General features: G+C 37.4%; 1 protein-coding gene across 4 annotated transcripts in view; it reads right to left on the bottom strand.

Moving 5' to 3' along the window:
• The window catches only part of ALDH1L2 (aldehyde dehydrogenase 1 family member L2), a 34,115-nt gene that overhangs the window by 8,737 nt on the left and 10,920 nt on the right, over positions 1-14,458 (bottom strand). For all 4 annotated transcript variants that reach the window (XM_065679794.1, XM_065679825.1, XM_065679814.1 and 1 more), the window contains 13 exons: positions 13,054-13,219; positions 11,869-11,970; positions 10,235-10,324; positions 9,031-9,165; positions 8,550-8,675; positions 7,034-7,125; positions 5,998-6,145; positions 5,168-5,287; positions 3,954-4,081; positions 1,620-1,770; positions 824-894; positions 613-718; positions 154-241 (listed from right to left, as the gene is read on the bottom strand). In XM_065679794.1, coding sequence (XP_065535866.1) covers positions 154-241; positions 613-718; positions 824-894; positions 1,620-1,770; positions 3,954-4,081; positions 5,168-5,287; positions 5,998-6,145; positions 7,034-7,125; positions 8,550-8,675; positions 9,031-9,165; positions 10,235-10,324; positions 11,869-11,970; positions 13,054-13,219 — 1,523 coding nt within the window. The remainder of the gene's footprint in view (positions 1-153; positions 242-612; positions 719-823; positions 895-1,619; positions 1,771-3,953; positions 4,082-5,167; positions 5,288-5,997; positions 6,146-7,033; positions 7,126-8,549; positions 8,676-9,030; positions 9,166-10,234; positions 10,325-11,868; positions 11,971-13,053; positions 13,220-14,458) is intronic.

Genomic DNA, 14,458 nt, shown 5'->3' with positions numbered 1-14,458 from the left:
AAATATGTGATATTGCTCTACGACACAGATGCAAGCCTACTATGTGTGAAGACACAAGTGCTTAGGTAATAGGTCTTCAAAAAGGTAAAATGCTAGTTCACCAGTTTTAGCATGACCTACTCTTCCCATAAAAATGATTAGTTCAAGTTTTACCTGAACCAGGCAAAATATTTATAACACCCTTAGGAAATCCAGCTTTAGCCGAGAGTTCTGCAAACTTCAAGGAAGTCAGAGGTGTGACCTAAATAGAAACATTTAGGTTAAGTCTCCTATTTTAATTAAATGTGTGATTATATCTTTTTCGTTCAATGTGTCTCAATTTTGATACAATACTCATCTTACTCACAGTATTGATAAATTAAAAGTGATGGCTTCTTGCAGAAAAGAATTCATTCTTGAAAATGAGAGTAGCATCAGAGCAGAACTGAAGACAATCAGTACCTGGTATCATCATGGCGATTTGTATTATTTTACATGCACTTTAAAACATATGACACGGGCAACCTATGGGTACATATGACAGGTCATATGGGTGAAATTGGCTAGAATGCTAGATTGCCTGAACAAATAGTGGAGTACCTGAGCCACCTGTACATTCCTTTTTGGTTTTACCTGTGCTGGCTTGAGCACGAGTGTATTGCCTGCAGCCAAGCATGCTGCACTCTTCCATGCAAGCATCATCAGTGGGTAATTCCAGGGGATAACAATTGCACAGACACTTAAGGTAGGGAAAAACAGGGAAAGATTACGGTTTTGATGGCAGCTTTTTAATGGCTTTTCTGTATGTCAAGGCTGTCACTAAGAAATAAAAAGCGATACTTACCCAATGGGCTCTTTCTTGGTGAATGTTAGATTATGGTTTGGACGGGCCTGGTTAATTGGAATTGTAGCACCCTAAAATACAGAGGGGGGACAAATCTTGGTACTGTTTAATCATTTTAATTATGTTTATATTTTAATCATTTTAAGTATGTTTTGAAAAGCCACAGAGTAGGCTTCAAAACCAGAAGCATTTTTGCATCAGAGAAAGGGGCAGGGTGTTTCTAACTATATGATTTCCTACTATGCATACTGTAGTCAACTTGTTATTTTCGGTGGGATGAAATAAATGCATAGATAACAAAAGTATGGAAGAACAGAAAGTGAGGGTCTGATGAACAAAAAGAAGCTGAATTATATTCTTGATTGTGGATCTTAAAGATACTTGAGGAAAAGCTGTTGAACCTCTGCCACGTGCTGTGCCACCAGGAAAACTCCCCAGCCTTGGTTAGAATGTAGGATAGCTCATGAGTCTCTGCACTTCTCTGCATGATGACCATGATGCCATTCTATTCCATGAATAATTAAGACCTGACTAAGCATGGATATCCACTGTGACACCTCAGCCAACTTCTTAGATATTTAGAGTCACATTCTAAATCCATTTTCTCCAGTTGGAAGCAAATTGTCCTTTCTTATTGCTAGGGAAACTCATCTTAGGTAAAACTCTAATTTTGCTTTGTTGTTTGATTCCTTGATTGCTTTTGCTAACAATGCTTTTTGGCACTGTATCAGGAAAAAAAGAAAAGAAAAGGTAGAGAAGCACTGACGTTGATTGTTTCTTTTACAAATTCACTTGCCTGAATTTTGTCACACCATCCAGCAAAGTATCTGAATGTTTGCACAGACATTCCAACATGGGTCTTCAAAGCTAAAGTGTAGACAGCTCCTGAGTCAATAGACTCTATTGTTGCTAACTCTTCTTGATGTTCTTCCATCAGGTCTGCAAGTCTTTAATAAAAATGTTAAAAATCCACATCAAAAAGAAATTACCACTGATACCCTAAAATTATATTTGTTATGGCAATTTGGTAATTAAAATAGCATTCTCACTGAATTTTGACGTGGAGCACGGGAGCCACTGCTCATTTGTATCAGTAAGAGCTTGAACAATTGCCTGCTAAGCCTGCAGATGTCTTCACATTGGCTATAGCAGACACTGGATGATAAGAGGAACTGTGAAAACTTAGCTGATTGTTCAATTATGGTTTTGTAAATAAAATAGTAATTAGAACAACTGTACTTGTTTCCTGGTGTACTACAAGGAGCAAATTATAGAAAATCAGACCAGTAAGTTAGAAAGCAAATACACAGTAACATGAGAAATGTCAGCTAAATAAAAGTACCAGGAAGGAGTATTTGGGATCCTAGCTTAAGATTTGAGAAACCAGCTTCCTAATGCTGTTTTATATTGTTTGAACTTGGGACTGAAATATTTGAATACTAGGTGCTTCAAAGGCACCTAGATGTCCAAAGACGTAGCTCCAAAGCTGTAATCAACTTGAATTTTATATGCATTTGAAAATCTGTCCCACAGTCTCCTTGGGCCTCAAGTTCTCCATCTGTTAGATTTATGGAGCAACACAATAAGGTGTAAGAAAGACTGTGGTAAATATTATTGTGTTAATAGTAGCTGAGTGTCTCAAAAACATATCTGCACAGAAGATACATATACTTATGAGGAGCTCTTGCGAATTTAGCTGTCCCCTGCCCAGGCAAAGAGGCCTATTTGCGTGAATGATTTTTTACATTCAGTCTTGGCTCTCTCACATGGAAGTGAAACAGATGCCTCAATGTTTTTGTGAAGCTTCTGTATGTGTTTTGGTACTCAGGCATGTAATCAATGCTCCCATGTGATTTTAAGAGCTTAACCAAGTGCATTTTGGATCCTGTAAAGAGTATTCAAAACTGTGTGTGAAACCTATTTTCCCATTACATAAATTCTACCCATTTAAAGCATTTTCAGAGATGTGGAAAATTACTCTTTAATACCTGTTTTAACTAGGAGACCCAGCTACAGGTCAGCAGTGGTGTGTAAAAGAATGGATACAGCATGTCAGGGACAAAGGAGAAGGTTCCATTTAATGCATGCTTAGTATCTTCCATTAATGACTCCTTGAGACAAAGTAATAGAGTTAAGGGTTTTAATGGTACAAATGTTCTCTTTGATTCAGCACACAAAACCTCTAGTTTTAGCAGAGGCCAGAGAAAAAGGGGCCTTGTTTGAATTAAGGTTGACCAGAAAGAGATATTATTCATACTGGGAATGGTTTGCAAAATAAACACTCTGGTATTAGTTACCCCTGAGAGCCAGTCAGCTAAGCAAAGAAGAGACTTAATCTGGAATAATCTATGCAGTGTTGGGGAGTTTACATTTTCCATATGCCCAACACTTATTCTTGCAAATCTTGCAAGTGTAAAACACAGAGCAGTAGTTCAAAGACCTTAAAAGTTTCTGTTCAGGGCAGAGCTAACTTAGGCTTTCAGGCACTATACATTCCTAGTACAAATTAAACCCAAGTTCGTATATGCTTTGAATCTGTGCATGCTCATGAAAGATTTATGTGTTCAACTGTATCAAATTTTAATATAAATTCTGACTTGCCCATTTTCTGTTGTAAGGACTACTCGACTTCTTTACAAGTCCTGCAGGCCTTTTTCTGAGGCCTCCTCACATATCTTATGAGACAAGTAGAGTTTTCAGTATAGCTTTCAATCTCTTTTGCTAAGATGCCTGCAGTGTTTTGTGAAACATGGCATTATTTAATGCTTCTTTTTTTAATATTTAATTACATCTACTTGGTTCATAAGGATATGGTAAAAGAGGGGAGTGGAATTTACATCTTAAGTATTAAACAAAGTAAAAAGTCTTACGGCTTTATAAACATTCAAATATTAATGTACAAATGTTCTGCTGCACTGACTACAGCAGGACACAGACCCATGTATCCCAAGTGCAGGATCATGTTCTTCCCTGCTCCTCTTCCTTAGCTACCACTCTAGGTTGGCAGTCTGATTCCTCTGACAGTGGGATTATGAATATCCATCATACTTAGAAAAGGTATGGAACAATTCTTCAGAGGAACAAAACAGATATAAGAAGAAGAAACAAACACAAGCTGTCCTTCACATACCTGTACATGAGTCGCCCTCTTTCCCTTGCATTCATTCTTCCCCATTCACCATTTTCAAATGCCTCCTTTGCTGCTGCCACTGCCTTGTCAACATCAGCCAAGGAAGCAGAAGATACACTGGCTATTACCTGTCCAAAGGTACCATTGTGTTAGCTCAAACTCAAAGACTGGGATGCAGACTGATACTCCTTCCTCCTAAACTTCTTGACTGGGTATAAGCAAATACTTAATATCCTCAATCCCAGTAGTTTTCACAGGCAGATTTAGGCTGCAAAAACTTCAACCACAACTGATGTGGCAGGATTTGCAGCGACTCAGATTCCCTGGTCTTTCTTCTTCATCACAGCAGGTGCTGTGATATTCCACTGGATTTCGCCCTCTCTTTCCATGTGTGAAATCACTGTAGTATTACAAAAGTTGGAAGTCTTCATATGTGGTATAATGACCTGATACCTAAACATGCTAAAATATTTAGTATATTCCATTTCTTAGAAATTGAGCTTCTGTTACCATAAACCACCATACACACCCCCCCCATATTTTATGATGACTGAGTTCTATAAATGCACATCTTGTAAATCCTAATGCAGAATTGTTATTGCTTTTATTTCATTCTGTCATGAGTTTCAGGAAAAATACCAGAGTCTGACTTCTGATAACGATGATACTTGTGGCATTGATTTCAACAAAATTTATTTGCTCCATAATTAAATGACAATTACACAGACATGGAGGACTGATGTGCATTTTTCTATTGAAAAGTTATTTTTCTTACTGGGAATTTAAAGGGATGTTTTGAAGTCACACTTGCCCTAAGATGTGAGACTTCTGAAAAAAAGCAAACTAAAAACTGAAGTTGATGACTGTCAGAAAATATATATAATAACCTAGAAGAAAAACCTCTTTAGCAACTAAACTTCAGCATTTTTAGTTTGCAAAGCTAAACAAGAATGAAATCAAAGTAAAACATACAGCTGGGTATGGAAATTTATGTAATAGCTGAAGTGGAAATAGGGTTTTTTTTTTTGCTGTGCAGCTTGACTGAAACGGAAAAACTGTAGAATATACAAGCTGAGAAGTAAACTGAAACTTCAGATTATTTCTAGGGGCTGTTTAATGTGTCCTAGCACTATTCAGAGTTAGTGGTTTAGATTTTTTTAATAGGCAAAGAAACTGAAATAAACTGGTATTGATAATCTTTAGAAATTACTTACTGATCCATCTGCTGGATTTATGGTGTCATATGTTTTTCCATCATCAGCATTTATAAATTGCCCATTTATGAAACACTGGTATGGCATATTCACAGTCATGTTGTTCATATTTTTTGAAACCTAAGGGTGAAATAAATAACAAATTTATTTACATTTTTAATAACTAATATTTTAATGTAGCTTAACAAGTTTTGATATCAGAAGCCAACGTCCAGATGCATTTTAGCATCCTAAGTAGCCATTAGGAGTAGACAAAAGAGTAAAATGAAACAGAAATCATATTTTTCCCAAATGCCAATGACTATACTCTGAGACAGTTAAGCAGATTTCTTCATTTCTTATCACAGGATCTCTATATTCAAACTAATACTAACCCTGGTTAAGTTTGGTCTTAATGGACGTCAGTCAAAAGCAGAATTCCCATATTCAAGAGATCCTGACTTGCTTAATGATTTAAAAACCCACAAAATCCTCCTCTCACACACATTTTTTGAAGAGATTCTTCGGAGAAAAATCTAACACTGTTTGCCTCTGCAAAGGTGGAAGGCCTAGAGCCATTCTGACTGAAGCATATTGGCAGGAGAGTGCATAATATCTGCCCATGTGTAAGCTACTCCAGTGTGTGTTCTTGATCTCCTGGTTTCTGGAATATTGTTAAGTGATATTACATACATACTTTCTATTTCAAAATGCAAATATATAAAAACAGAAAAAAAAGTCACAAATACTTGTTTGCTTTTCCTACTGCATCAAGCAGTCCAATAACATTGTCTACCCTCCCACCAAAATCAAGAAAGACTAAGCAATAAAAGCAGAATAAAAGGTCTTACATAATCAATCACTAACTCTTCTTCCTTGTCTTCTCCTCTGAATTTTCTGACAGCCATTTGAATGAAGTCTGAAAACTTAGTGGCCATATACACATCTTCATTCTGTAGTTGAAGCCCACTATATTTCTGTTTAATCTCTTCTAGCATTCTAAAGATGTTGAAGAAAGAACAAGTTTAGTTATAAATGAAAGAATTCTTCAGATAATTGAACCATTAGAAGGTTGAAAAGGATCAAACCTGGGCACCGGTTTGCATGCATCTGAATATGTGTGTGTGTTTCTCTGACAACACTGGCACGGAGGATGTGCATTTTACTGAAATCTGTTGGCTTAATTGGGGGTGTTATGGAAAAGAAAATGTCAGTTCTGGAATAGTCTTAGGTAAACTTTTGGAAATAAATGACAAACAGAACATATTGATAGATAAAATAGTATATGGGACTACTCTGTCCCATACATGGAGGACGTTCAGAGCTCTATGAGACTGGTAAGTAATATGGACAATGATCAATATGATAAAACAAACAAACAAACAAAGCAAAACACTGAAATGCTGGGTTTATGTTATGGACTGGAATAGCTGAATTGCAAGAAGAAGGTAGCTGATATGACTCCAACACCAGATGAACTCAATGCTCTTGTAAGCATGGGCTCAATTCTTTCTGTGAAAGGGTACTCTTTCCCTCTGCGGAGTTCTTCGCTCAGCTTCCTCATCAGCCCCCTGGTCTTGAGATACTTGTCACTGCATGCAGGCAAGTTTGGGCATCACCATGCTCCCCCCATGGGGATGATGTTTCTGAAGCTACAGGGAATTTTACTTCAGTAGAAAGATCAGGATTACATCAGTATCTCCTAATTTGTGGAGCAAAAGTGTGCATCATTTTCAAAGGGAGGAAAGGGAATAGTTAGAGTATTGGAAAATATAAAGGGATATTTTTTTTTTAACACTACTTGATCAACCCTAATTTAAAAGCACCAGGACAAATTTGTTTCCACTAATGTTGGCTTCAAAATGTCGTTATTTGAATATATTTTACCTGACAACATGCATAGAGGATGCTCCGGATTTGAAGAAGTCTGTGGAATCCTCAATTACAGCAACATTGCTCAGAATTCCCTTCCAAATAGCCTAATAATACATAAAAATAATGGAGGCAATAATGAATAATCCTCTAATTGCAAGAAGTATTTCTCAAACTGTATTTTCTGTGGTATCTGTGCCTACAACATGTATTATCTCAAATGATTCTAAAGTAGAAAATGAATTTAGGGTAGTCTGTCTAAAGACCTGATGTTAGACAGTAAATTCATCAGCATAATTAGTTTATCTAAGTCTATTATTTTGTCCATGGTAATTTCACCTAATCAAGCAAGAAATCTGAATGGTATAATGCTAATAATTTTCACGCTCATTTTTTTAAGATCTTTATCCTCCAAATAGTAACTTTCCATTGCATTCTGTGATACATCAACAGCAGAGGCAAGGACAGCCTGGAGCACTTTGTGTCTGGATTGATGGCATTTTTGGCACCTGGACAGAGCTGAGAAGTAGTTTAAGCTGCACACATGAGATGGAGATTTCTGCTAACATGAATAGTGAAATAACTGGTAAAGTATTATTTCAATTAATTACAATTAGGTTTCAGAGTTAGCAGGTCATGTTATGAACAGAATAATTTATATTTCTTTTTGCTGTTGTCTCAGTCAGTCAATAGCTCCAGGCAGCATTCAGGTTGCTGGCAAGCAGGCTCAAGGTATTCTTGAAGTAGCATTTTAAAATATTAATGCATCAAGCTGCCAGACCTGTGCCAAAAAGTGTTTGCCCTGTAGGAGTTAGCAGAAGGGAAGACATCTGTGATTCATTTGCTCTGGCACAGAACTTTAATGGCAAATGTGGCTTTCAGCTGAGCCCCTGACACTCACTACAGAGGGATGGGTTACAGGAAAGGACAGAAAAGTACCTCTCCAGCTATCAGAGTTTCCTGCTCCAGCTGCCCCACTGCTGCATCCCTCTGACAGCTAGTACCTTGTGTGTGGCTGCAGCAGAAGAGAGACAGTGCATGCAGGTACAGCGAGAAAACTGCTGCTCTTCTCTTTTAGGCTCCTTTTCTAAGACTCCCTGGAGCTTGTCCAACAGGACCACTCTGAGCACATCCTAGTGACTAACAGTATAGTGAAGAAAGGCTTTCATAACTGCCTAAGTCTGTCAGTGTTGAAAACCTCACTGTTGCGAGGCAAAGCTCCATTTGTTTTTCCTCACTCCCACCTTCATCTTTAATAGATACTTACCAGAGCTGACCCTGCAATCACTGTCTTTGTACCACTTGCATCTGAAACAAAACTTTCTAAAGTGATGTATAAGTACTCTAATGAATTCCCAGTTTCACCTTAATTAATGTCAGTAACTGAAGATTCAACCCCATACTCTTTGTGGAGTACATTTTATCAAAAAACAATTTGTACGGCTAAATGAAAGATACACCTTGCCTATAGTGAGAACTATGTAATACTCTTTCTGAAATAATATCCTACTAAAGCAGTTTACTGAATTACCTTGATATCTTCTGCCATATTTTTCTCCTCTTCTGTAAGTTCCAGGGCAGTTGTTTCATCAGCAGAGAAGTACTTAGATGCAGGGATCATTTTTCCATCCTCAAACTGCAGATTTCTCACTAGTACCTGAAAATTGAGAGGATATGATTTAAAATTATCTGGGAGGTAATACATTCTTGTGAGAAGAGTTTTTAGGCATTAATATGGTTGTCGAAATAATAAATTCCTTGCAATAAAGTTCCTACCTGTCTGTCAGATTCTTTCCTAGTGTTAGTACATTTTAATCCATATTGAAAATGAATATGGATTGAGTGAGAAGCAAAACATTAATACCTTCTCCTAGGATGGCAGAGGATTGATAAACTCCAAGTGAATTCACTGTCATTAGCAGCTGGATTTGTATAGCTTGACAATTCTATCCTACTTGTACTTCTTGCTAGTTACACTATCCATGCTCATGTTTGCCAGGGTGAGTACTTACCATCTTCCCATCATTACCAAAAATGACTAGACCATTCCTGGTTACAAGCCCAGGTCTTGAAGCACCTTTTATTGCCAGCTCTTGTCCAGTGGGCACTGAAGCATCAAGTAATGATGACCCATAGAAAGTAACCACCTAAAAGTAAAATGGAATTAAAAGTGCACAGATTCTGAACATGCTCTAAAATTCTAATAATGATACTATTTTGAAGCTTTAACATAATATAAATAAAACTACCTAGACATGGGAAACATGTTACAACATTATTTCTGTATCTTCACAACCCAGGACGTGTAAAACTTCAGTAGCTGCCTAAACCTGCAAAGCTGCTTAGCTGTAACCATGTGCACGCTGTAACCATGTGCATGCTGTAACCAATGCAGAAAGGGAAGCACCATTTGATAGTGCATGATCAGAGTGAGAGACTAGCAGAAGCCTGGCCATGACTGGTGGAGTCCAGCTCTGCTACCAGGCTGGCAATGCTGAACACTGCCTCTCTTGGGCTCTTCCACTCTTTCTGGGGTCCCAAATTAGTGGCAGTTCCTAGACATTAGGGTATAACCAGGCTTTGGAGCAGCCTACCAGCAGATGAATAATAGTTAAGCAACAAAATATGGACATCACAGCCAAGAAACAATGTGATTTGAAAATATTTTATGTAAGTACAGTGTGGACCAAATGTATAGTGCTTTTAATATGCTGAAATGAAGTGGCTGGGTTTGGATAAAATTAGATAGATTTATTTCTGTATATGACCTAGGCACAAATCTCTTAAAAACAAAACCTTTGTTATTTCAGTAGCTCACAGTGTTTCATTTTGCTGGCAATACTATGATGTTGCCCACTGTACAGCATGCTGCAATGCACGCCTATTTCCCAGAATGACTGGCACAGTCTGGTTCTACCCTTCTTACTTATTGCTTTGTACCATGCCCATCTTTTTTTTTCATATACTACTCTAATCTTTCATTGAATTAAGTGGAGCTATCATTTAAAGTAAAATATCTTAGCTATTGTATTCTGTACATTTGTTTAGGTGCCTGTTCTAGATATATACAAAACATGCAGTCACCAAATGAGAGCTACTCCAATGTAACTCTCATTTGCATTCACCTGTATACAGGCACCTTTAGTTTTCTAGTAAAAAAAAGGTCGAAAAGAAGATATACAAAAGAATAATATACTTGTGGTTTTCAGACCATACCTGGCTATCTATTGTTGCCCATGCTCCAGGCACTTTATCATGCCCTCGAATCCAATTGTGCAAAGATGCTGCAGGTTGGTCCCAGGAGATCTAGGAAATCAAGACATGCCACCTAATTCTTCTCTGTTTAGGTACAAATTAAGTTAGTAATATTTTCCTATATAAGAATTACATACTCTCCCTCCTTCTCTTTAAGCCATTCATACATCTAGAATACAGTAAATGTCTGGCTAGTAAAGAATGATTAGTTATCTCCAGATGGCTAATCACCAAAGACATAACAAATGGGATGCTCTAGCTCTTCTGTGTTCTGTGCGGTCTATATCTTTTCACAGATTCTTCTTCTCACATTAATATAATGAAATTATAACTCTTGCTGCTGGGTATGAATTCATAAATAATATTATGACTAATAAAGTTAACAAGCATAGTATAAATATAAATAAGTGTACGTCTGGGGTATCACTTTCTGCTGAAAATGATCTGTTCATAGCTTGGATTCTAAGTTCTTTACTAAATCTACAAGCTTCTATTGAAATATTTTCAAATAATTTACTAACCCTTTATAAATTGTTTCAGAAATAGGATTCCTACTACAATTTGCAATTCCTGCAAGACTTTGAGAAAAAAATAATGTTTTAAGAATGTCATGTATATTTAATATCTAACACCAGCGAAAATATATTCTTTTATCTTTGCAGTATTGTGAGTATATGTACAAAATGACTGAAGAAAGTATCAGAATAGCTATTAAATAACAACACTCCTGTATCCAGGATCCTTCTTAGTTTAAGGACAAAGAATATTTAGAAGTAAGTTATAAGCCAATGAAAATAGTTACACAGCAGGGAGATTAAGCTAGTTCATTCCAAGGAAGCTCCCTATATGTTATATTATAGGGATGAATAAAAATATCCCTATTCAAAGCTATTTATTTCTAAAGCAAGTGAGGAATTGGACTATGATAAAAAGTATCTCCTACAATACTTCAGGTGGAAAAGACTATATTCACTATGGACAAGAGACTGAAATTGTTGGAATAATTTTTCCTTTTTTTTTTTTTACCTTTTTTTTTTTAAGATTTTTTACTGATCTAGAAAAGAAAAGAAGGTAAAACAGCCAGCGTTCGCTATTATTTTATGGTGGGCTTCCCAGCCACAAAGAAGATTCAGCTAATGCAGGGAGGGATGCTTGTACAATATAATTCTTACATGGGTGTTTAAGTGTTTCTTTTTATCTGTTGTTTATGTGACCTGTTTTTTTTTTTAGTTCCTGGTGCCAAAAGGAAAGGTGCCACTTGATTTTCCCAACATCAGATCTATTCCTGGTAAAGAATTTAGTATGGACTGCTGGCAAACAGAGCTATCTATTCAATGCTGTGTAGCTACCATCTAGCTGTGTGTAGATGATCCCAACTTGGTGAACAAACATTAAGTTTCTAGATATCTGTAACTGCTGAAAGGGAATAGGAACTTACCTGGGGCTGCACTACATGCATCATTGGAGTTAACCCAGGAATAAGAGGTGAAGAAACAACTGTGTTAAAATTCATGTTAACTACATATTACTACTATTGTAATCTGAGTTAATAACTTTTTTAGTGACGTGCATGAATGAAGTTTTATTTAACATACCTCTGCATTTTCCTTTTTCTGTATGCCTTCATATGTTGCCCCTTCTTTAGGCTGAGGTATACGAGGGGCCTTACCATCAGCAATTAGATGTACAGCTTCCACCTAAGTAAAAAAGGAACAGATGTAATGTTAGCTTGGTTTGCCTTTTTTCCTCAGTTACACTTGGGAACGACAGCAAGAGACTTTCTGCCACAAGGGGAACTGGTTTATTTTTAAAAGCTAAGATTACCAAAACCTAGGCGACCAATGCTGCACTCATTAACATATACATGCTTAAAGCTCTTTGACAAAAGAAACAGCCTCAGAAATTTGGTGAAAGTGCCTAGTCACCAAACATATACCAGCTGCCTAAATTCTGCAGGACAAGAATGTGGCTCTGTATGATTGCATTCAACTCTTTTCTTTTTCTTTCTGCAAAATGTTATTTCTCTGCATTTAAATGGAGAGAGAGGGAAAATCGCTAAGAAGTCAGGCTGAGTATTTTTTATGCATTTTCTTCATCTAAAAGCATCTTCATCTAAAAGGGATGCTGCGGAGGGACTCTTCATCAGGGACTGTAGTGACAGGACAAGGGGTAACAGGTTAAAACTTAAACAAGGGAAGTTTAGATTGGATATAAGGAGGAAGTTCTTTCCTGTTAGGGTGGTGAGGCACTGGAATAGGTTGCCCAGGAAGGTTGTGAATGCTCCATCCCTGCAAGGCCAGGTTGGACGAAGCCTTGGGTGAGATGGTTTAGTGTGAGGTGTCCCTGCCCATGGCAGGGGGGTTGGAACTAGATGATCTTAAGGTCCTTTCCAACCCTAACTATTCTATGATTCTAATACAAAAAAAAGGACAAGCATAAAAAAGCCAAAGCAAATCCACCGTAGCTTTGAATATAAAACACCATCCCCCCTCCTCTTTTTCAAGAAATCTGTGGAAAGAGCCGTATTCGAAACAAATTTGCCTTCTTGTCTTCTGTGGAAATGGGATATGCTCTCTCTGCTGCCAGCAACAAATACTCTGAGGCTACCTCCTCAGCTGTTGTGAAGCAGTGCAGCTCCTCTGAATTCTAGGATTTGACTGAGCACTACAACGTCTGCCTTCCAAATGCATGCATCTTGTCTGTATTTCCTCTGCTGTCAAACTCAAGCCATGTTTTTCTCTTCCTCTTAAAATGCTGATATTTAATTCAGCTAAACATACCATAGCCTTTACTCCTTCTGGGAAGAGAAACCGGTTATACAGGTCATCCACAGTATCATTTTGGCCAACATCACATTCTCTCTGCAGAAGGATCGGTCCAGTGTCCAAGCCATCATCAGCCCAGAAAATAGTAAATCCTGCTTTCTTATCTCCTTGAATTAAAGTCCTGGACATAAAAAACAGCCTTAGAGTAAGTACAGACAGTATGAAAGTAGCCAGGGATATCAACCCTTCTGTTACACATTCATTTACTTTAGGTAGATAAAAAAGAAAATCCTGACTGTCTTTAATACCAGTTTCATTGTTCATTTCATAGTCAGGAACACACAGTTATGATACTGTTGATGTGTGGCTTCCACAAAGTGACATAAATGCTGCAACTGAATCCAGTGTGTCATATCACACAGTTCATTGTGATAATTATTTTTCAAGTATTACTAGTGGTAAGACACACAAAGCAGAAGATGTGCAATAGTTATGATGTAATTTGAAAGATGAAGCATCTAGACAGCATATTGTCCCAATAATGCATAACTGCTTACTGTAATTAGCTAAGCCTCATGATTTACCTGAAGGTCAGCGAGGGAAGTACAGTTGTGGCACAGCTGAAAAAGATCTAAACTGGGAGTGGAAAATGATGGATATGCAACTGTTTCAAGAAAAGTTATTAAGGGAATTTGTATCCAGCCAGATTCCCAGCTGCTGTACACGAACATACAGCCCAGCTTAAAATAGACCTATGCTGATTTACGTTAGCTCAGGATCTGCCTCCAAGTCTGAAAAGAACTTCAGCCAGTTACTTTCCAGTTTTCCTTTGGAACTCCGTGTGCCTCAGAATGATGGAATCAAACAGAAGTGTGTTTAAGTGAGCAGCCACAAATGGAGAGATCTATCTTTCCTGCATTGTTTTAACCTTTTTTATCCATTCAAACACCAATGCCGTTTTCAGTAAGACATATCTCATGTAAGTATACCCTTGGCAGTCCATGTATAACAGGATCAGCTGACATCTGGTTTACACACTTGAAAGTTCATTTGTATAAAATTTTAATTGTAAAAATATTAATTGACAATATTAATTGTAAGCACTGAAAACTACATAATTAAAAGGAGTAAAGTGCACGTTTGTGCAGAACAAACTCCAAAGACAACTGGGAAAGTTGGCGAGTATAACAGAAGTAAAAACTTACAGAAGTTTTGTTAGCCCATATCAGATGTTTCACCCATTTGAGCAGCACTTTTTCTGTTTTATATTAAAAATTCCAAAAAGGCACCCTTGTGAGAGGTGGATGACCTCAGGATGGCACTGGAAGAGAAGAATATATTGTGGGCAAATGTCCCCGATGCTGAACAGGTGACGTGACAACTACTGTGTGCCCCCTCCTCTGTCCAACAGCTCCCTCTG

Source organism: Lathamus discolor, chromosome 1, assembly GCF_037157495.1.
Source record: "Lathamus discolor isolate bLatDis1 chromosome 1, bLatDis1.hap1, whole genome shotgun sequence".
Classification (NCBI taxonomy): Eukaryota; Metazoa; Chordata; class Aves; order Psittaciformes; family Psittacidae; genus Lathamus; species Lathamus discolor.
The sequence above is the reverse complement of the archived record's forward strand: the minus strand, read 5'-3'. Positions and strand labels throughout refer to the sequence as shown.